General features: G+C 38.4%; 1 protein-coding gene across 1 annotated transcript in view; it reads right to left on the reverse strand.

The window, feature by feature from the left end:
- Positions 1-24,833, reverse strand: part of GRM1 (glutamate metabotropic receptor 1) — a 177,664-nt gene that overhangs the window by 130,897 nt on the left and 21,934 nt on the right. Inside the window, exon 2 of the mRNA XM_059468877.1 lies at positions 10,700-10,949. Within this exon, the coding sequence (XP_059324860.1) occupies positions 10,700-10,949 (250 nt within the window). The remainder of the gene's footprint in view (positions 1-10,699; positions 10,950-24,833) is intronic.

A 24,833-nucleotide genomic window follows, 5' to 3' on the forward strand; every position in this document is an offset into this window, starting at 1 on the left:
ACTTGCTTTAGGAGCCCAGAGTGTCACTCATGATTCACAGCAGCATGAAAACAGAATTCAGCCCCTGATATTTTACTGCAGAGGTTCAGTTCAGCAAAAGCATTCTTGTATGGAAGCCTGATGGGCTAGGAGTCCACCACTTTTTCTATTTGGAATCATGATTCTGCTTTTTCATGTATCTTAACATACCTCAGTCTAGATCAGAAAAAAGTAATCATTGCCTGTAACCAAATCTCTATCACACTTCATCTCTGTCTTACATAAAGACTTCTATAAAACATCTTCCCCCACTTCCACATTCTATTTGCCTCCCTATAATGGATGTTTTTCTGTCTTGCATTTTAGTGCTATCTCTTTTCTTAGTTTTTATCTTTCCTCCTTCTTAATTCTGCCTATACCTCTCTAAAACTGCAATTGTTACCCTGCTGGAATAGCTGGTTGTACAATTACTTGAGTTAAGTCTCCCCATGTAAGAAGTTTTCCCATTAACATAATGGCAAACAGATAAAAGAAATCAGTCATACTTGGACATAGACCTCTCGAGAAACATTGTGCTCTATCATCTTCTATTTTTATTAAACTTAGAGACAATGGAGAGTGCCTTGTAAATGCTGCAAGCTCCCCATTGCTGTTAAGGTTCATTTAAAATATGGTGTAATCACCCAGCTGAGACAATTCCTTTGAGATGCAAGCAGATTAACAGTTCTAGTCTTGTACTGTAGGTGTTCCACTGGAAACCAGTCTGGGCACTGGCCTTAGCAGCGGTGCTTTCAATAGACTGCAGTATTTGGTTTGTTTGTTTGCATTATGCTACCTCTTAGTGAGTCCCCACATGCACTCAGCTTGCAACTCTGAGAATGATCAGCTGTCAACCTCCAAAGTCAGAGCACTGGCCTACTTTCTCTCCCTTATACCTTTGCCTCTCCTCAGAACTTGGTTTTAAAATACCAGGAATGGTTTATGAGTCCAGATTCAAGGCAATTACAGCATTTCAGGTCTTTAAAGGCAACAGTGGTTAATATGATAACAAATCCATCTTGTATTTTTAATAGCAATAATAATGCAAAGTCCCATCAAGAACAATTGAAAACAACAAAAGGAACAGCCTTACACAGCTGCACAGCTACTTTTGAGTGGGAGGGCCTCTTTTTTTTTGACTGCTTGTTGCACGTCTACAAACAAAAAGAGGCTACATCATTCCTAAATTGGTAGGTTTATTTAATTATGGCTTTAGGTGTAGGGTGCTCATCTCCCTAACACAAAAGAAGAGTCATGAAATTAACCTGTTCCTCAAGCACCTCCTTTATATGAGTAAGATTTTCAAGAGCAAGTTTTGCTTATCTCCATTCCTGATTAGGGAAATGCTAAAACTCTTCATGATTTAAGAGAAAGGAAATTACACCAGCACTACAGACTTTTTACTACACAAAATAACAGGTGCTTGAGGGTTCAAGAAAGTACAGACTCAGGTAAATGGGGGAGAAAGACCAAGAAAGGATGGATGAAGATGCAAGAACAAAATACAGTATGCAAGGAACTGAAGAATGCAAGTAATATATGACAGTAAGGAAGTAGCTAAAAGTGTATGTTCAGAGGTGCACCAAAGGAAGAGTAGAGAAAAATTATGGATTATAAATAGCAACTTAAAATTATTCACCCTGCTGTGAGAAATAATCAGAAATCACAACTGGAGTCACATTCACATTCTTATTTCTGCATACAGAATTGCTTAAATCTGACCTATTATGCAGCTTTCCTGATCCTGTTGACATGCAAGAGATGATTTTAAGCCTCATCTTAGCAATGAAAAGAAGGAATTGAGTTTGATTCTGCAAAGCAGAAGAAAAGAGCTCACTCCATTTCTATTAAGCAAAACAACAGTAGTATATTTTTCTTTCTAGCTATGACTTGCATTACATCCTTCCAGTATTACCCTCAAAGAAGGCCAGGAAGAAAAAAACCCTTAAAACTGAATGAATAAATACAACCCCACCACCAGCAATAAATACAACCAAATCACCAGCATGTAAAATAACTGTATGAGCCCTAGGTATCAAAGCTTACCCACAAATACCTCATAGTGAATAATGCATGTGGTTTAAAGTCAGTTAAAATAAGTGTCAGGTCACTTATCAGGCAGCAGTGAATTTGCAAGAATTTGAAGCAAAATTCTTCTTTTGATTCTCCCTCTCTGAGGTACAAATAACTGAACTAAGATGCAGATAAGTAAAGACTGGAATGATATGTGGCCAAGAGCTGGCCAGTCTTTAAGTCCACAGTCTTTTAGTCCTATAGCAGAACAGGCTGGTGGTGCTGAAAAGGCAATAGTGAAACATGAAAGAGCCAGCTTTGACTTTGTGAAACAAATTCTTCACATCATTGGGTCCTAAAGCCCAATTATGCCTCAGAAACTGAAAAGATTTTTCTCGGCTGAAAAATTCAGCAGAAAACCAACAGACTAAGAATCTATCAACATGGGTCAATTGCCTGTAGTCACTTTAATTTCTGCTTTTGAGACATAATGTATTTGGCTGTCAGATTACAACATTTGCATGACCTAAAATTTTCACAGTGCATGTTCATGAGGATGCTTCAGGGTTAGCCTCCCTTCAGATGAATTCAGCTCCTCAGACTGCTGAAAGTTGTGCACATTTTCCAGCCTTGGAAATGTACCAGGGTTCTCCAGCAAAAGCCATAAGGTTAAGGGCATTTGTAAAAGGAAGGAAAAAAATTAATGAAAAACAGGCAATATATAAAAATATATGGCCTTTCTCCACAGCATCATACCTTGCTCTTTATTTTGCCTTCTCTGCTTAATGAGCCAAAGGTTTAAACAAGCACTAAGTTTCTGCACTGAAAGTGCAGCCAACTGATTATTCAAAGGAGCTCTAAAGCTTTTCATTCCCTCCTTTCCAGAATGCAGGAGAAAGGTGCTTAAATTGCGACATAAATTATTTTCCCCTTGGTGTGCTTGTGCCTGTCAAAATAAGTGTTGTTTGTATGGGTACAGCTCAGGCAATTATTATCATCTTCAGTCAATAATTTAACCCTATCATCGATGTTCTTCTAGTGATCCAAAAACTGGAACTGTTACTAACAGTTGACTGTATATATTCCAATATTGCAAGAGAAAAATCTATTTTTATACCAAGATATATCAAGAAACAAGAATTATTCTTAAATAATAATTCATAAAAATTGTTATGATTATTCCAGATAAGATTAATCTTCAATTTCTGTTTTTCTTCTTAAAACAAGGTGATTAATTTGCTGCTTATAATTAAGAAAATAAACCTTAAAAGAACTATAGAATTTTACATTTTGAGCGAGGGTTTTGCTCGTGTTTTTTATCAGAACTTCTATAAGTTTCATTTCTATTTGCACACTAAAAGAAACTGAAAGTGAACTAGAAATTTGAAAGGTCACAGTATTAGGGTCTTATTTTAACTGTTGCAAGAAAAAAAACCTTTGCTTTGGTTCTTAACAGTTTATGAAGAACCTCAGCCTCACAGAGACATGCCTGACAAAGTCTAGCCCTACATAAATTATGCAAAGACCCTTGAAATAACATCATTCAATATGATTCCTTCACATGAAAGTACAACATCATTTTCCAGATGAGCAGCAGCCATCCAGCTCCTGTTTTCTGCAGGGGCATGATGAAACATATATTGCCTAATAAATAAACCCTTAACACACGGCACTACTTAATAACTCAATTATCTAACATCCACATAGTTCATCGACAACAAGCAGATCCTGAACTTTTGCACATTTTCAGGGTTGGAAACCTTTGCAGAAAACTTCAAGGTAAATTATTTCTGTCAAGGCTGGTCTTTCCTTACATTCACTTGGACATTACTAGCTTAGATACCTTTTCCTGCAGAACCCATGCCAAGACAATTTGAAAACTCTGAACCAAGCCCTAGCTTTCCTTTGCTAAGTAAGAAGCATAAACTGCGCTAGAATCCCAGAAGTTTTAAGAAATCTAGAAATGTGAGGGCTTTTCCCCACAAATTTTACCATCATAAAATTCAAGCATAACATTTGGTAATTTTATTAAGACACTTAGTTGTATGTTTTTCTTTCCTCTCCTATTCCAGTGACTTAAGCAAGTAAAAGATACAATTCCTTTGCTTTCATAATCAATTCCATTACATCTTCAGAAGCAAAAAAAAACCAGTCCTTTACTTTCTCTCATTTATGGAAAAGGTATGTTAATGGCTACCATTAAACAGTGTATATTGTTTAAAACAGGTTTTCACATCCTTTTTGTCAAGCCAGAAAGCTTTCATATCACTTCAAAAAACTGACTAAATATTTACTTTATTAAAACATCTTAACTTATAAATTGGTGCTTTAATAATCATTTGCAAAACACCAATATCTTACCTACAACTTCTGTACATTTCATCCTCATTTAAAGCACTGAGTGCATACACAGAAATAGCTAAGGGTTACTACATGTTTTTAAAACTAATTCTGGATGCCCATATGAAAGAGGTTTAGTTACATACAAAACCTAGTTTAACTCACATCACATAGAAGCAAGAAGTAAAAAGACAAAAGAACAGCCCCCATATTTTAAAAATTGCCCACAACAATACATAAATCCCACTTACCATAAAAAATATGTATTCTTCTTGTATCCTTTGATCTCTGTAAAAGTGAGCATTGCTTTTTTTTAAGACTCAAAATGCAGTTCTGCTCAAATATACTGCTATTTAATTTGCACTTAATATGCAAGCCCATTTTGACATGGATTGGTGTTATTGTAGTTTAGAGAGTAAACAAAATATGCTTGCTCAGTCTTCTTGCATCATGTAATTCTGTTTTCATCCACACAGATTATAAATCCTTTTCATAGTGAACAGGTGATAGACTGCAACTACTAAAGGAACCATGAATAAGGTATAAAATTTTCTAGGGACATGCTCTGAGGTCTCAGACTTTGAAGTTAGCAGTGGATCCCATTACAAACCTGGATAATGTTCAAGAAATGGTTAGATGTTGCCAGGTGGGACTATCTTAATTGACAATACTTTGTTTAAATGTCAACTTCAGTTAGACTCTGAAAGGATTTGAAAAATGATAATGACTTATTTCAGCATTTCGCAGAAGCTACCTCAATTTTAATCCATGAATTTGAATCCAAACCTAGCTAAACTTCTGATTATATCTAAACATTTATTTAAACACAGTCTTCCATTAACCTGGAGTGTCAACAACAGAAACATTAAAAGTAGTCATTCTAAACATCTTTGGTCATGGAGGTGCCAGGAAGAAAAAATAGTCCCCTTTCTTGCAGCAAAATGTATGGAAAGTAAACCTTTGGGTCTTAAATTACTAATTTTCTTATTATTTTCAGCATGAAAATTGTCTTGTCATCTTTACTTTGTACTTTCAAACCTCTGAGTTTTACCACCCAGACTGCCCTCTCAAAGAACAGCACATGGAATATGAATGGTTTGGGTTCAATCATATATATTTGGCAGTGCTAAATTACTAGCAGTTTTCTTAACACATTCTCATTCATAACAAGTTGGCATAAAACAGTATTATGAGCAATATTGTACCATATCTACTATTTTTATTAGTTTTATAAGGCCCAAAGCTATCCTAGATAATCTGTGCTAGCACAAGGCAGGGTTTTTCCCCCATTGACAACATATTGTTGGTTCTTACTGATTTCTTTGTAATCTTATAAATACCTAAAAATAGCAATGTTTATTCTTAATGGAATTAAACATATTGGCCCTGCAAAACATTTCAGCTGCTTTAGGAAAATGTGGGCATTTGTCATTGATTTTTCATAAATATGGGGCAGCCCAAGAGATGAAGACATGGTGCATTGGACAGCAGAGTCCAGCATCTTTCTTTCAGCTAGTCAAATTTAAAAGAACAGTCCTTATGCATCATATCCTCTGATGGTCATCTCCCTTATGAAGAATATTCCATCAGCAGTTGAACATTCTCAGTCATTTGATAAGGAATGCATGAGCTAGGGACTCATGAGGGAGCAAGAGGCAGGCAGTTTTCTAAGCCACCTATGTGAGGTAGTATTTGTGATACTCTTATGTTATTTGTGATGTCAGAGCTGAATGAAGGACAAATACATAACATCATGCTTTTGGCACTGCAAGCTGTGTCATCTGTAACCTTGGTCAGCAGCCAAATGCTCACCCAGCCACTTGCCAGCTACTCTACTGAACAGAACAAAGGTAGAAAACAGAGAGAAAAAAATCTCACAAGTTAAAATACAGAAAATTACCATCACAGGCAGAAAACTTAGCTTGGGACAAATTAAAATATTTTTTTGCCAATTAAATATATTCAAACAGAGAGAAACTTTGGTCACTTCCTTCTCCTGCTTCCTTGCAGAAAGCCCAGCTTCCTGACCAGATTCTTCCTCCTCCCTCACTAAATGATGTTATGGATCTGTCAGCTTCTGCTACCACTTTTTGACAGCTGGGGTGATTATTCTGCATAGGGTTTGGGTGCCTACCTTAGCCATGGTGTCCTCAAGTGCAGAGGCTCTCCTTCCTCTGCTGTGATGGAGCTGAAAAAGGCTCAATAGTCTCAGTGCTAAGGAACTGAGGGGTCTGACTGGGGTAGGCAAAGCATTCCCCTGTCAAATGCTGTACCAATTCAGTGGGACTACATGTGTGTTCTCCCATAAAATCCCAGGCCTTGGAAGGTGATAACTGCCCTAGGCATCTGCCAAAATCCTCCCACACACCCTGCTGCCCAGGGATTGACCACATTAATTTGGTCCAAATGTGACCAAGGTCACATTTCTCTGTCAACTCACCAACAAATTGTTTACTCTTGCACTTGGATGCAATCAAGTTCCACTTATCCAGAAATATCAGATAATAGGACCAAACAGTTTACAGTGATAATGCTTTGTCAATATTTTAGAAAGTATGAATTTAAATGCCATAACCATTATTTATATTGGCTTTTGAAGGGGGAGCAGTCAGAAGAAAATTCACCACAGTAGGTACTCTGAAAGCTCCATCATCCTATGTTAAATGAGTTTTATGAGATACATAGAAAGAACAGACTTGCTCTTCAAAATGGGTAGACAGAGAATCCAACCAGACCTTCATTGCTAAGCATTCAAACTTTGAGAGATTGCTCTACTGACACTTGAAATTTATAGTTCTACAACAGCCCATACAGCAGCATTATTGGAGACTGTAAAGCATCAGAAAGCCTACAGAAGTAAAGCAGTACCTTCTACAAAGGACTGTACTGAAAACTAGCATGTGCATTAATATAACCCTTCCTTTGTAAAGTTCTTTGTACTTTTACACAGACCATTGAGTGTAGGAGTCTGAGAACAAATTGTGAAGGAGCATTTTAATTTCCAACTATTCATCTAAAAATTTCTCTTCTCCAATGAGCTCAGAGTACCTCTTAAAACTGGTTATTTTGTTTGTTTATCATCTGCTTTGCATTACCCATATGGATTCTGAAAAGTCAGTTACACACCTTTTCTTGATGCATAATCTCAAGGGATATACAGGACATTCATCAATCTTGCAAAATTCTCACAAAATCTAATTGATGCTTATTGAGTAATATAAAACCCAGTGGCCTGCATAAACATGATTAGACACCTGAGGTTGAGCATCTTCCTACATAATCTCTTCACATCAAAACTAATTTCTGCTAAAAGAGCTATCACCTGAACTCCCATAAGAGTACAGTTAAATTTTTTGCATAATTTTTGCCTTTGCTTACTCCAATTCTATTCTATTATTTCTTTTTATACAAAAAGCCATGACCAAGTTTTGCCTTCTTTCCCTTTCATTATCAGTCTCTTCCAAAATTTATCATCATCATTTCATAGTTTAATAAATTTTCTTACTCATTCTCTGCTACATTTCAACACTCAATTTCAGACTATCTGCCATTCTGCCATAAGCAGGATTGTAACCTCATCTATTGTACTGTTTTAATTCCAGCTCCCTCCAGATTCAGAGAGAGTAATTCCCTTCTCACTAAAATAACAGACTCCCACTTCCAGTAGTAAAGGAGACCGAACTTAGGATTAAACAGAAGTCAATTTTATTTCCCAGATCTCTTTCTGATAGCATGAATTTAGTTAAGCTAAGCTGTTCCTGTCTACTTTGACAAATAGCAGTATTGAAGATGTAGCAGGAAGAGAACTATTTAGCCAGGTGTTCCTTTGCAAAGGCTCCCTCTTTACAGTGAGTCAGAGCAGAATGCAGGGTTGATAAAATGTGGCTGATAATAAACCTGTGGGTAAACTAAAGGCTTTGTTTAGCTTATTACTGAAAAAAAAAATCTTGATTTCTCATTCACTCTCACTTCCTTCAATTAAAAGAATGTTCTTAAAAGGCTCTTAGTTTTTTTGCTTAGCTGGGTACTTGAATAAAAAAGACTGAATAGCACATCAAAGTAACATTAATGTGTGCCTTGGTTCCTGTTTGTATATAGATGACCAAATTCATAGCACTGCAGTTCCACTGCAACTTACTTATTCACAAGTTTGCTAATTTGCCATTTTTTAAAATCACTTAATTAAGACAATTCAAAGAAAAGTTCTTTTCTTTTAATTCTGCAAGCACATAAGAACATGTGCAAGCCCTATAATACTTTTTATTTCAACCAGCTGTCGTGCACAATCTAGATTATGCAACCAGCCTGTTTTACAACTGATAGAACCCATTCAGCCCTAAAAAGGAGTCTCCCATACTCAACTGCCAGCATAAAGGAAGGGCATGTGAAAAATTTACCTGAAAAATACGTAGTGATTTCCAAAGAAATTCCATTATTCCATTTAATAGGTGAGCATTTCTGACAAAAACTCAAAACTACACTGTTGAACAAATTTAAGAAAAACAACTGAAATTTATGGACCAGTGTTATGTTTGGTAAGGGCTCAGAGCCAAAATTTAAAGCTTAAATATTCCACATATCCAAGGAGTAGGGGATTGAGTGGTTTAATAGGAACCCAAGGTTTTTGGCTTAATGTATGAGGTCTAATTTATTTGGTTCTCAGTATGATCAGCATCAAGAGGGAGCAACAAAATCAGTGAACAATGAGACACTGGTTTCTTTGTGACAACACACAAAGAAAGCACAGCACTGCCCAAAGCTTCAGGGTGTTTACTAAAAGACCAGGGATGCTGTCACTGAGACTAATTTTATTATATTCAGTTTCTTCTAGCCACTGAAAACCCGTACATAAAATATGTCACTCCCAAAGCCTTCCATTATTCATTTCAACTGCTGCAAACTAAATTATGCACTTGAACTAAATGTGCAGTTGCATGTGCACAATCTGGAACATACCATTTTCAAAACAGTCTTCCTCTTTGTTTTATTTTACTGCTGACAGTTGTCCAAATGTGCTACATCTTATCTTCACAACCTTCTGGAGATACTCTAGAACCTCAGCTTCAAAAAGATAGCAAACAAAGACTGCAACAAAAAGTTGATGAGATTGACTTAATGCTTTCAGTCTATTCCTTAGGCCAGAGTAAGTATCTGACTTGTAGAAATGATAACTGTGGGTTTTGAGGAGCAATACAGTCGGGAAGACAATACCACAGCAGAGACCAAAAGGAGAGGATCTCAGTCACAAACGCAGACACAAAGACTTTAGGGAAAGAATGGGACAGATAGAAGTCAGGATTAAAAGACAGCAGAAGCTAAGTAGGCATGGAAACAACTGACAAAGGCCTTGAAATAATTAATTTAAACATTCCTTCAAGGAATGTTAAAATTACAAATAAAGAAACAGAGAGTAAATAAAAGGATTAAAGCAGACATTATCAATCCAACATGGAAGACAGAAAATATCCATCCTCATCATTTGAGCAATGTTCATCAAGACAGAAAAGTGGACAAAGACATTGCAGAAATCAAGGTGAAAGTCAAAGAAGCCTCAAAATAAGAAATATCACAAAAAATGAAATTGTGGATAAAATGCATGATAGAACTAAATGTACTATATTTCAGTAATTACCTACAAAGATAAACTCTAGTAGAGCAAAGCAGTCATTCTCATTTTGATAAAAACTGCCTTTTTCTGCCCAATATGCACCTAGACTGTTACTCTGGTGATATAAAAACACACATACATACTCATTTAGCCATCAGCAATTCTGACATTTTAAAAATAAAACCAGTCTGCATAATATCAGTGCCCCAGCTTTCAATAGCAAAGATCACGGCAAAGTGTACAACTGAGAATGCAAGGTTATAATCATGAGACTGGAAAAAAGTTCCAGTAATCAAAAAAACTTGGTAATTGGAGTTTCAAATTATGAGGGGTCATCATTACTCAAATACATAAAATTTTGTCACATGCCCCAGATCATATACTGTAATCAGAACTCTTCACTCCCTACTTCAGCTCTAAAAATATGTCCATGAAACATTCATCTAGAGTGTGCAAAAGCACAAAACCAATAATGTCATATATCCATATAAAAAAGTTATTAATATTTAGTTCAGCAAAAGCTATCACCACTGATCAAGCTGGCACACATCATCATATCTCCTTCCTGAGAATCTGCTCCACCATCTTGCCACTTTTCATGCCGTAGACAATTAAATATGGAAATCACCGGTAGCCTAAGCTGCACAGTTCTGAAACCAAAGGCCGGCCTACAGGACAGGAGGGAGAGGACAGGCAGAGAAAGCACGCTCAGAGCCTTACCTTCCAATGAGCAGGAACTCGCCGAGCACCCCCAGGCGGCGCATGGCGATGAGGATGCCCCTGACAGTCATTCCCTCGCAGAAGCACACCACCACTCTGGCCTTGGGCAGCCTCTCCCGCAGCTTGCGCAGCAGGCGGTCAAAGCTCTTCTCGCCGGCGTTGCTGTAGATCTTGTCAGAGTGAGCAATGCAGAGACCCTCTTGGGCAGCCAACTCTTTGAAGGCTTCCATTCCACTTTCCCCATAATTTCCTATTAAAAAAAAAAACCAAACTATTGAATTGTGATGGGAAAGTGATAGTTTCCCCTTCCAAAATCAAGCAGCATTAGTAGAAGGAAGAGCAAAAGAGATCCATCAAAATGAACATCCTCAGAGTTCAGTGGAACAACAGGATATCCATGTATCTGTAGGTCTTACCAGAACTGGAGACTGCAGTTCTGGGAGGGGCTACTTACATTGACTTACAACAGAGAGTAAAGGGGATGTTAAACAAGGAATGGATAGGTAGAAAAAGGGACAGAACGGACAGTAAGAGTGAAGTTTTATTGACATTTCTATGGCATAACCCACAGCCGAGCTAATTTAGCAAAACAGTAACAGGAAAAGGAAAAAAGGATTTAATTCTAAGCTGTCTGAGTAACATGCAGTCCATGTTCACAAAAGTGAACATGAATGATGGATGCACATTTAAAACATGCTGATCTGGTAACATTTTCAAAGTCTAATTTGACCAAGCAATGTTTATGACAGCTAAAATTTAGGCTTGATGATGTGTCTCTTAGAATAGGAGACTTTCTAACTGAAAGAACTTCAGAAATAACCCTTTCTAAGGCAGAAATACTTAAACTGTATGGCCCAAACTATGTATAAAACCTGATTCTCAAAATCACACCTGTTTATACATTCAGCAAGCCAAAACAACAGTTTTACAAAACTCAGAGGGCCTTCTGCTATGGAAACAGGTGAAACCCCAAGTTTTCTTTGAACATTTTATGCCTGACATGAGCACAGGACTTATGATGAACACCCATCACGTAAGAGGAACAGATGGATTAAAAAAACCCCATATCTATTTACAGTAAAAAGAAATTATTCAAAAAGAGAATAATTAATTTTATGTTATCCAAATCCATAATGTTTCTTTCATCTAATGAGGAAGTAAAATCAGATATGCTGATCACTTCTAGATCCTGATCTTTTCAAGCAAGGGGTGATTGAGGAGGTCCCACTTCCCTGTTTCCAGCAACTGTTTGAAACAGCAAATTGCAAAGTGGGGGACTTCTAAATAAGGCTAAATTTCTTAAAAAGAAAAAAAAAAATTAAAACTCCTCAAAAGTGCAGCCATCAGAAGGAAAATGCAGCAGGAGACAGTTCAGGCACTCTGTATAAGCCCAGTAGAAATGTGTGCATTTTTCCAAAAACATGGATCATTTTCCACAGATCAACACTATGCAGACACACTATGACATCATTGTCATACTAAGTTGCAGACAAACCTGACAGGTCTAGTGTCAAACACAAAACTGAAGTTCCCCGGCCCTTTGCACTGAGCTGCCCTAGTTTCTCATAAATTTCAAGCACAGCAGAATGGCCTCTTTTCTAGCCTGTGACTCAACATCATACTCAGCAATCAGGTCAATTCTGCTTTTTTTTCTGTGAGCCAGAGGTACTCCTGAGCAGCAGTCCTACATGGGTGTGGGGAGGAGAGGAAGATCTGTGTCTGGTGGGAACTCAACACCAAACAGCCCAATCCCACAACCCTGTACTTGGGTAAACCCTGTGGCCTTGTCATATGCTGAGAACAACCCAGATGGATCCATTTCCAGGTATTTATAGGCCAGGACCTGCACTCACCAAGGGACTTACTCCAAGGCAGTACAGTTTGAGCCGTGCTGCTTTGATGACTTGCCTCAAGTTCCAGACTGAGGCAGGACAACCTCACCCCTGACTTGTCATTAGCAAGAACTTTATGTTTCAGCAGGATATATTTCCCAATTTCATGTGGGAAATTTGTTCAATAGAGACTCCTTTGAAACCAGTAAGGTTAGTCTTAAAGTCCTATCTAAGGAGGGACAGGAGACTAAAATGAATAAAGCTATTAGATGTTTAGGCAGTGCATATTAAAAAAATATATATATAGCAGGTTTCTTACCCAAACTTTAAAAGAAGGGTTCTGTCATACATCAGTAAAGCACTAATTTTGCTGTAGTTCAAGTTAATTGTTGCAAGAAATGAAAAATTAAATCCATTTGGATTGATTTTTCTCAACTTTAATTTTGATGAAATCACAATTATCTCAAACATAGTCAAACCCATACTAACAGTAAAACAGCCTACCAAAACATATGCTAAGAGAAAGATTGGTGTCTATAAATTCAGTAAGTGTGACAGAGAGTCCAGAAGGGAAAAAGCTAATTAAGATCAAGAACAACATGAACACAAGATGAAATAGGCAAAGAACAAGGCAAAAAACCTGCAGCTCTAAAGGAAAGATATCCAATCCTTATATGAAAGTAGCATAACAGCTGTCCAGTAGCAGCACAAAGAAGTCTGATGTTTGAGTGGAGCTTGCTCAGCCCACAAGAGCATTATGTAAAGCAGGTTTCTGCAACAGCCAGAGATGAGACTTGGTGACCATGCAGGTTACCTTAAAATCTCTTTGCCATGCTCCCAGAGCAAGACAACATGCTGCACATCTTTCCCCTCCAGGGAAAAAGATCAGAGAGAAAAAGAATGTGTGACATAAGCTACGTAGATTGTTCAATGTACTCAGCTACCGAGGTATGGACAATGTAAGGGCATATATGGAATAGAAAGCACCAGCTAATTCTGTGCAATAGCCAAAAACAGAGCCATCTGTACCAGCTTGGTGGGTACATCCATTTCAATCCACACTCAGACAGCTGAGAGGGGAAACCTGTAATGAAAGAAATCTCTTCATGATTGTAGTCAGTGAAGAGTTACATCAGGGCCCCAGGCTAAGAACTTTCTTCCTTTGAAAGAGCCATTGAATAAAAGATCTAATCTTTTCTGAAACTACCTTTTGCTACCAGGATCAGCTGTGAAAGGCAAAATAATTATTATTGTGATTTTCTTTCTGACCTCTACCCAAAACTAGGTGAGACAGTAACATACTTTGAGCCCTACAATTGGGGCTCAAACAGCCTTTGCCATTTTTTAACCTTTTTAAAGGTCTGTTCAACTTGTACCCTAATCAAAAAATCACACATTTTCCCTAAATGCTTCATTCAGAGTCTGTACAGCAGTATAAAGGTAAATTCTAAACCTGATATGACTGCAATTTTACCAAGAGGATTTTTATAACACTTTTCTTTCATTGCCAAAGGAAGCTTTGCTTCACCACTGAGGAAATTCAAGATAAGGCCATTTCTGAGATGGATCCACATATCTAAAGATACTGCTGAGAGTTACATATAGTGGTAATTATTCTCACTTATTACATTACATGCCTTAAATATCTTAATAAAAACATTAGGATGCTGTAGTAAAAATCAGAGATGTTGTCTTGATCCACAGAAGACATACAAAAGAAGAAACTAACAAAAAATTCAGCCTCATAAATTGCTCCTGTGAGCCAGTATTACATTTTTGCCACAGCTATACTGAAACTAGCACTCTTTGGTTGTATTAACACCTCAGAAGTGTGGGGAGTAGAACCCATGAGCTCCATCTAAAAGGTTTATGTTCTTTTTCTTTATTACAGCTGTTTGGCAAATTTGTCCCCATTCTCTTTACCAAGAGAACTATTTGTTTTTCATTTATGAAATGAAGCAGAAACAGCTCAGCAGTGAAGTGTTTATGAGAATCCTGGAGACTGTTTTCTTAAGGGATGCATAGAATGTCTGTGTGGGTCTTCCCAAGCCATAGAACAGTGTGTTGTGTTTTCAGGGGGCTTGAAAACAAAAAAAATGTGTCCCACTTAATCTCTATATTTGAATTAAATCAGCCATTGATTTATTTGGGCAATAACATAAGGAAATATGAATCATTCATATTTGAACTGAACATTTCCTTGAAATATAGGCTAATCACCATTTAAAAGAAAATCTTCAAGACCATAATGCTGAAGAGAAAGACTGAGACTGTTCTTTCTTGCTCTGCTTTAAGTGCCATTAGGAAATACCAACTACATTTTTAAGACCCATTTAGAGAGACACCTACAAAACTGACAAAACCCTCAGCAGAGAACTCTGCCTGGAAGAATGCTCCAATGCACTTAAAATGACAAAAGAAAGGCAGCAAGAGTTACTTCACCCACCTCTGCCATGAGTAATCTCTTCAGGTGAGGTCACCTGCTGTTCACCACTAGGGACTTATTTGCTGCATTTATTCCTCTAAACCATGACAACCACTGTGGAGGGATAGAATGTAAGAAAATAAAGATAGTGCAGAAGGTAGGCTCACACCTGAGAAGTTGCAGCTGTACCAATCACCAAAGATTAGGAACAGGCCTGCCCTTAACAGGCCACAGCTGTGTCCAATGACAAGATGGGTGCTACAAAAGAGTGGGTTAGCCAGGTGAGGAGAGGGGAGTTTGCTGGCTGTGAGGAGGTGTCCATGAGGAATCACCAAGAAGGTATGGGACTTTTGCAATAAGATGACACCAAACCACAACCTGGATCAAAAGTGAACGTACAAAAACTCCCCTATACCCTGCAAGCACACAACAAAGGTAATGCACCAAATAAGAAAACTACAAACTCCAGCTTGAATGTAGGGTGCTACAGAGGAAAGTCATATTGCGAGAAAGTTCCCCTTTTCAAATTAACAAGTGAGAAACTATTTTTTGTCTTCTTCTTTCCTCTCTTAATGTTATGATCTGATTTTTTTCACCTCTCCCAAGCTTGTAAACACCTTGCTGGAGGTATGAAGTCTGTTTCATTTTTCAGTATTGATTCACTGCAAGACATCTCTTTTACTCGACTAATTAACTACTTTTTGGCAGAGAAAATAAGAGCAAGAGGACTGCGTGACATACCAGCAAGTAATAACTTTTTAAAATCTTCACTGCTGCAAAGGCAAATTTTACTTGGGAAGAGCAAAGCAAGGACATGATCTGATTGTCAAGTTAGTCTCTGACATACTGCAGTAAGTAATTTGTAAAAACTAGTAAGAGTAATTTGTAAAAACTAGTAAGACAGTAACTATACAGTAGTCAAATAAAATCTGAAAAGACAGGAAAGTTTGGGACCACTGAACAGCAAAGAAAAATAGGCAGAAAGAGCATAAGTTTTCACTCCTGTAATATGGTATGTCTCCCTGTGCCACAGGAGCATCTTTGAGTAAGGTCAGTAAACAAGAGAGAATTGAATTCTCTACTTTTAATGGATTTGTTACAAGTACCATATTAAATAATCATGGGTATACTGTTAGTTGATTACAAACTAAAAAATTTCAGCCATCAGATTTAAGCTAGTATGTTAGTAACAAGTTGGGAGCACATACAGAATCATCTAACTTTCAGAATCTGAAATGACAAGCAGTCACTTTCTAAGCTGTAATAATTCAACCGCTCACATCAATTTGTCCACACCTTTGATTGGGAGAGTTACAAATAAAAGTCCATGTTTATTCCCTGAAGGTACCTGACTGACAAAAATACTCCAAAAAGTTATAGAAATGGATCTGCCAGTGTGTGTTATTGTGGTCTATCCCAAGCATAAATGCTGTGTTCATAGAAAGCAGCCTTGCTGGCACACAGCTTCCTGGGCCATCAAACTGACACTATGCAGCCTCTGCCGGACTTTGTCACTGGGAAAAGGGCAAGGATCCAACACTTCCATGTTTCCCCAGAATATCTTTTTCAAGGCTATCCCACTGATGTCAGGAGGGGCTACATTTTACCAGTTATAAGTTATTCCAAGTAGGATTTGTTTTTTCTTTTTCAGTGAACTGTCTACACCTAATGTTGACTTTGCTACCTAAAGCCCTTTACCACACCATTTCTTTTCAGAATTCAGATAGAAAGTTACGTTGAGAAAGCTTCCTTTGCTCAGTAAATTTCACCTCAGGTATCTTTAAGGGACAACTTCAAAGAAAGTAGCCCATGAGGGTACTTCACAAACCCTAAAGTACTGGCTATTTTACAAAAAGTAGAATACTCTGTGGATGTGGGCTCTGTTTCTGTTACCAGTCAGGACAAAACAGCAGAGAAAACATCAAATTTACAAACTTCACTTGACCTAAAATCTCAGTGAAACTGCAAAGCTTAAAAGGAAAACCACTACCACTTCCTTCATTCTAAGTGGTTTACAGAGGAAGGAACAACCCAAAAGCTGCTTTATAAAGAACGCTGAAGTGGCTATTTCAGTTTCTCTAGGTAGAGTGGATTTGAAGAGAAAAAGAAGTCCTGCAAACATTGGCCCCTAAGGACAGTTAAATACAGGTTGAACATCACTGCTACTCACTAGAGGTTTTCCCCTGTCCTGAAGACCAGCTGAATTTGTTACTGCCTCCTATCCCTTCGATTGGGTCCAGCTGCCCATCTCCTCAGTTCTAAAGTTGCTTTTAGCCTGCTACCATGCATCAGTATCAAAGTCCTCCTTACCACCATCATCTTGCCTTCCAGACCAGCCCATGGCTCTCCGGAAGTCAGTGTTTCCCTTACATTTCCCTAGATGTTTATCTTTGACACTATCAAAAGGACTTTGTATTGGATGGAGGCCTTACCATCTTTTAGTTAAGGAGAAGAAAACTCATTGTTTGAAACTGAAACTACACTGCAAGCACTCTGTCTTCATTTAAGCTTAGGAAAGTTTTTTTGATTCTTTCCAAGCAACTGCACTCTAGCCCTACAAAGGCCAGAAGGATATGTTAAATGAATGAACTGAGTCATCTTTAGTACACTACAGATCTCAGCCATCTGTGCTTACAGCCTGTTTTCTTCAGGCCCTTCTAGAAATGCAGAAAGTGAGCTGTCAGACTGTCTTTTTTTCTTTTCCTAGTTTTTCCTAACCAAAATTGACTACAAGGGATTTTTTTAAAGAAAAGCTGAAATGATTAATTAGGTGATTATTACATCCATTAAACAATACACTATGCCTAACCTAATTAGAGAAATGAGCTTATATTTCAAACAAGAAAACTTACATAATTTTATTAAATGCTAGGTTAGTTCTTGTCACTAATTACAAAGTACACTTTTGCCAATAGCTCACCACAGTGATGTGTTACCTCAGTAAAGAAGCCACAGAAAAAGGTACAATTCTGCCACTCAGTAAAGTGGTTATATTTCGGCCTTCAAATGAAAGCAGCAGGTGCAATATCTTGAACAACTACTTGATATTCTTGTCAGAAATACAGCCACAGGTGAAGTCAGCCTGAAGTAATGAGACTACTAATGCTAAATGACACTTCCCTAATAAGACAAATGCCAAAATGTGGTATCATGCCGGTTTTTCCCTAAATGTCTTCAAAGCATACACCCAGTGATTATTTATAAGGTATCTGTCAAGGAGTTTGAGAGGTTTATATTCTAATGAAGCTATTTCAGCTCCTAACCTAGCTGACACACACTACTTTTAACAAATTTGCTTGCTGAACTTCATCTTTCTGTTCATGACTTATCAGCAAGGGGCTTCCAGTTTTCTTCATAAAATATTAAAATTAATCTAGTAATGCCTAGCATTAACTGTTGGTTGGTTCTCTTGGTTGAAATCAGTAGAAAAAAGTCTCACACTTTTTCATGTGTGTTTCTTGATGAGTCTGGGGAAAGTAAATGTAAGAATAAAGTTTCAACTCCTATAATAATGTCTTTTTGTTTTAAGCTTGCTGTGAATATTACACTTAGTAAAATCATTTACTGAAGTAGTTATAGCAAGGACACCCAAAAGTGCAATAAAAGTAGGAGAACAATATTCCCTTTTTTTTTTAATATGAGGAGAAATTTCAAGAAGAAGGAAAGAAGTATATCCGCAGTTCTGCTCTTGCTTTGGCAATTTTGCAATTAGATTAGCTCGCACCAAGCACAAGTTTTAAAACCTTGAGCAATAAAAAATCACGCATAAAAGTACCCTATATGGAGGTTTGAACATGAATTAATGAAAATTTTAAATCATATTTCTAGTGGTTATCTGCTTTCTGAACCTGAGGACACATAGCAATCAGTTTCTGACCTTTCCTTAAAATTTTGAGAGTTAAAGATGGCTATTTTGTTTTAGTGACTCAAGATACTCACAAATTATATGTTTTTATGGGCTGTCACTTAGAAGTTCAAGCATCATGAAATGCTCCATAAAGAGTCAGCAATACTATGACCACTTCCCAATAACCTGCACTATCAATGACTTCAGCAGGTATCTGGAAAGGATGCTAGAAATGAGGTTATTTTCTGAAGAGTATTCTGTACTCATTTTCTTAGGAAAGAGAAGTTAGTGTTTGGACCTACTCCCACTGAAGTGAGATTTCAGTGGCAAAACTATTGGATATTTATTAATTTTTAAGAGAGACAAGCAAACTATTAAATTTTATTCTTCACTGGCTGTTAACACTCATCATTGAAAAAGAAGTCGAAAAAGCTACTGAACTACAACCCCAAAGCTAAAAGTTCATGACTTTTAAGGCAATTTTATCTTACACATAATTGTTAGACACTGATACATTCTGTTCATTTGAGTCACAGCTCTAGCTGTGAATTATATTACATCTGGAATAACATATAACTGATAAATTTTAGTCTTTTGTCTAAAAAACTATACCTAATCTTATCTTATCCATCACAAGAGAAACTGTGTTATCTAATTGGAATAGAATCCTGCAGGTTTTACAAACCAGAAGATAAATTTTTTGATGTATGCTTTATCAAATCTCTGAATACTGTAGACTTATTATTCAGAAGGATATTAAGCTATTTTAGAAATAATTGTGGTTTAAATTAAATATGTTTAAGAAAAACAGTGACTGCCTTGGTGTACAAGTCTATTAAAGGTTTTTATGAAAATGAATATAATTTCATAACATTATGTGGAATAAATTCAAAACAAAAAACAAATTCAAATCCTGAGTTTGAAAGGTACTCTCAGTTATAAAGTTGAGGAGAGATAATCATACCAGCATTTCCAATTGAGTTCATAACTGTAAGGATTGACACAAGATAAATGTTTGAATTACACAATGTTAAATGTCACGTCTGCTGCTGAATGGTGAAACATTTGAAATACCTTTTCCCAAAGGCTATCGCAGTATCTGCATATGAAAAGGTGATTTAATGTTGGGAATACAGGCAGAGCTAGTTCAAGAAATTAACGTAAAAGCTGAATTACCACAAGTAAAGAACAAATTAGTAGTTTACTTTACACAGCTCCCACAGAGGTAGTATAAAAGAATGAACTCTGGAAGGGCATCTTGAGAGGTAGAAAAAAATGGCCACATGTAAGTAGGATAAAGTGATAAGCTGAACATGTGAGATAGTGAGATACTGCACCTGTGCAGCCCTGCAAGGCTGCACCCCAGGGATGACACCTTGGCCAGGTTGAATCCTCCCATACCCCCACCCATGTCCATATTCAGGAATGCTCTCAGGTCACCTCCTGTGCTCCAGCATCCTTGAGGAGATAAGGGCAGGGCTGCTACACAGACCTCTAAAATTGCTCAATGGAGGGAAAACAGAAGGACCCTTTGCTGGGCTAAGAAATAGAAAAAAAAAAGACAAATCATGGAGAAAGGTGAAAATACTGGGTTTTTTTCCAAACATTGAAGACTCCGAAGTCTTGTCTACTCTACAGCCAGGGCGTACAGATAGACCCTGAGGAATGGCTTCTAGGTACTCACAAGTTGTACTGCAATCCAGAAGGTCCAAGGACCCTTCTGTTCTCAGCTCAAAACAACCTGAACCCAGGCATGTCATGCCGTCATGGCTTCAGCTGCTCTGTCCTCAAATAAACGTTCCTGGTAAAATGCGCTGAGGGCAAGGAGCAGCCCTCAGTCAAAGGCCCACAAAATGCCTGCAGGCCCTGGATGTACCAGGGAAGCCGGACAAGCTCTGCTCGCTCCCACCACCTTGACTTTTCCCAAATTGTCCCTCTGAGGGCCAAAGCCCACAGAGAAGCTGGGCACCAGCAAGGTGGCCAAGGGGAGCTGGCGCTGGTGCCATGCCCTGGGACATGGCAGAGCCAGCAGAGCGGCCATGCTGGCCCTGGATGGGGCTGTGGCTGCCTGGCAGCTGAGCCACCCTTGCTCCCAGGGAGGCTGATGGCAGGGCAAGCTCCTCTGCCCCACCAGGTCCTGGTTATTGGGAGGGGAAGCCAGGATGAGAAGGAGAAGGAGAGCAAGGGGAGGCAGGCCCACAGATGGAGCAGGGGCAGGTGCGACATGGAGGAGAGAGGCCGAGGCCGTGTCTGCACTGAGCACATCCAAAAGCAGCAGCCACTGAGGGCAAGGCAGCCGTGCTTGCACAGCTGGCTGAGTACAAGCTCTCCAGGAGCAGTGTCAGCCACTGCCAAAGCAGGCTGTGAGGTGGCAGAGTGAAATGCAGATTTGGGTGGCCTGCTGACCTCAGCTTTGGCACCCCGCTGACAGTGAAGAAGCAAAGCTTTTGGCCTTGACAGTGCCAAAGGGCAGCATTGACATGGCTGGCTCTGATCTCGCATCTCAGAGCCAGGAAAAATACATCTGCAGCTGTTCAGATGTGAGCTTCATGGCAAAAACATTATGGGGGGATTCCTCAGCCATTCCATGTGGTTGTTCCAGCATTGGGAAACAGCACAGCCCACTGTGTGCCAGAAATTTTGATGAAGGTATTCATCAAAGAGTGATTCTCATGGTGTTCAATATTTCTGCCATGACTGAATCAATAAATGATTGACATAGATGCCTCTTGATCTTATGACAGCATGTCTGGTAGGTCTGATCTGCACACTAAAATATTCCATATATTTCTCAACAGCAACAAATTTTTTTTGACAACAAAGCATATAGCAGTTCAACAGATGTACTTACACCACCGGAAGTGTCAGAAAATCCATCCCTAAAGCACTGACTGGGCACCATGGGCCTATATAAGAGACTTAAAAATCATAATTGCCTTAAACACTATCCAAGATCACTAACGAGATCACCAAAGGACTTCGGGCAAACTGTATTAAGAGGCTGCTACCATCAATGCCCACCCTCTCACCATCACTGTCATCATCATCCCACCCAAAATATGCCTCCTGGATTTGGGGAATTTGGACTGTGAGCTTACCTGACAGGAACTCGAGATAAAATAAAGGCAGCACTATTGTTCAATTATTTCTGGTCTGAGGAGAAGTAAACAAGGCTGAAGGAGAAGAATGTGTCCACAAGGAAAGCCAGACCCAGCAGCTGTGCTGAAAATCAGCTCTGGCTGGCTTTGGGGCAGGCAGGTCATAGTCCACGGACTCATTTGGTGAGACCAGGTTTGCACTCTCCCTGCCAGCCAAGGCAGGGGGAGAAGAGTTTTTGTGTATGATGGCAAAACCTCCCATACAGAGGGGTTGAACACCCATCACCAGATGCCACAAGCCAGATAAGAAGCAGATCCTGCAGAGTCTTCCCTCATACAAACTGGCTCAATTGTAAAACTCTTCCAGCTGCTGGGAATGTCACATTCACACAGGACATTCACATGAGAGGCAGGTGTCTTGTTTTAAAAAGGGTCATAAACCATCAAAGACCCCAGAAGCACTCACCAGACCCATTCCTAAGGCCTTCCACAAGTCCAGAGTGTGTTGCAGAAGACAGTGTAAAACTCCCCAGTGCAAAGGAAGTGTTTGGCATGTTCCCATGGATATCTGAATGTACTGTATGTTTTGTGGGAACCTCATCATCAAGAGAACCAGAAAAGGACAAATGGGACACTGCTGAATCCACAAGGGTGGTGAATATCTTTCTACTTAATCTTCTCTCTGTCACTTTTTTCATTCTCTCTCTCACCTTCCTTCTGCTTTTCCTATTTCTTTCTCTCTCTCTCTGATCCAAAAGCACAAGACACTACAAGTTTCCATTTTGGCATTGTATAACCTGACATCACTAATGTGCCTCTGGTATGAAATAGCATGATGTTCTGTGACAAGATGTAAGCAAGCATGAGTGAGAAGATACTGAATCTTTCAGATGTATAGAATGTTTTCAGGCCAAATATCATCAGCTTCTTGTATCTAATCCAGATATAAATGAGTGAATTGGTGCTGATGGAAAATATGTGAGATAAAAATGAAACAATTTTTCAGTTTCTATTACATTGGACACTTTATAATTTCTTTCTTTGTTCCTTTCTTTTATTTTATTTTTTCAGAAAAATAAAGTTCACTTTCTCTTCCAATTAAAGTAATTACCATTAACCTTCAGTAACACAAATTGGTGTTAATCAGAGGTGTTAGGTTGGCCAAGTGTTAAAAGAAAAGAAAACCAAAAGAACAGAGAGGGTCCTTATGACAGCAAGCTCATAAAAGTTTCATAAAAATGTTAAATAGGTGGAGAGGAAAAATAGGTCTTCTTAGAGAAAAAAATCAGCAGTGCAAAGGCCAATGCAAATTCTGTATACCACTGAGGTTTCACACAAAGTCTTTCTCTCTCCAACAAAGCATTTCTGGAACTTAAAATAAGATCTGTTAGTCTTATATAGAAGTCTCACATAATCTCCTTTCCTCCTTAATATCTGTTAGATTTGATGACTGTCAGTATGGAACCAAGATTTCATCAAAATAGCCTGGAAAATACTAATGCTTTTCCTGCTATTGTGGAAAGAAAATAATGATCCTTCTTAAGATGTAACTAAGAGATATACAAGTCACATGGTGCTTTGGATGGCACTAGTATGTCCTTTTTATGAATTGTAAACGTTTTTCTTTTTTTCCATGCAATTGAATCTTTTGTTTGCATGGTTTGCATGCACTTGTCCTTTGAGGAGCTGATAATGATACTGTGATCTTATTGGACACCTTTAATGAAATGAGGTTTGTCTTACTCTATTCTGAAGAGCACCCTCCTGTTAGACTCTATGATTAATTGGATTAAAAGAGTGATGTTTCTGTATGTAATTGCATAAAGAAACAAATCCATGTTTGTTCCCAGCTGCTTGGAATAGGGAATTTCGGGGCATCTGTGAGTGTGTACTATATGAGAGCAGAGATGCTCAAGGACTGGGTAGATGCCACTTGCAGTACAGGGATTCCCTCAGATGGTGCAGAATGCATTAAGCAGTTTCCTTTTCAGTAGTGTTTCCCTGTTTCCAAAATGCTGGTATATTTTCACCATCTATGTATTCAAAAATATTGAACAATGTTTTTGTTTAAAATATGGTCTGAATGCAAATTTTTCTCTGTCTCCTTTGAGACTGTTTGAGCCTCAGAAGGTAATACTGAAATTAGCCACTGCTCATTTCCTTTGGTATTGTCAGGATTCAGTTCAAGACTTCCTGATTGCATGGATAAAACATCAATGGGGAAGGGAGAGAGAAAAGACTGTCAGTCTAAAACCATACACAAATTGTTGTCACAGATTTCAGCCTACTTCCTTCAGGGATTCAGTTAAAATCCCTCTAGGAAGGTTGCCCAGATAAGAAGATAAGAAACTCCTTCATGTATGCAACATGAACCAATTCCATGAGCAATGCATTGCAACTCATTCCAAGCTGTTCTCCCACTTGGAGAGCAAAAGATGCCCCCAAAGGCAGTATGGGCTGACTATTTGAGTAACACAATGGCCTCTCCCCCACTGTCACTGCAGTCCCTTCCCAGGTGCGAGGTGGAGGGGAGGGTGTGAATGCGCTTTTGATTTGTCTGGGAGGGTGAATACAAATGCAGAAGGCTGCTCTTGAAATGTCAGCCTGACGACAGGAGTTACTGGCACAACCATGAGCAAGCCCTTTCCTGCAAAATCATTGGCATCAGCAAACTTCAAAATTATGGACAGAATTTGTATTAGCTAAAGTACATTTGTTAGACTTTTCTACAGTCCTCCCTCCTACGTAACAACAATTGAGTTTCATATTTTATGTGTACGAGATCTGGTGTCTAAGATAAGCTTTTCCTCAAAAACATATCTCACATTGCTATGGTATTTCCAAATGAACTACAATCTTATCCTATACATCTGTCCGGGTTTTAATATAATCAGAAAAGCATATGGCTATGCATATTAACATACTATGAGAA

This window comes from Ammospiza nelsoni, chromosome 3 (genome assembly GCF_027579445.1).
Source record: "Ammospiza nelsoni isolate bAmmNel1 chromosome 3, bAmmNel1.pri, whole genome shotgun sequence".
Taxonomy (NCBI): Eukaryota; Metazoa; Chordata; class Aves; order Passeriformes; family Passerellidae; genus Ammospiza; species Ammospiza nelsoni.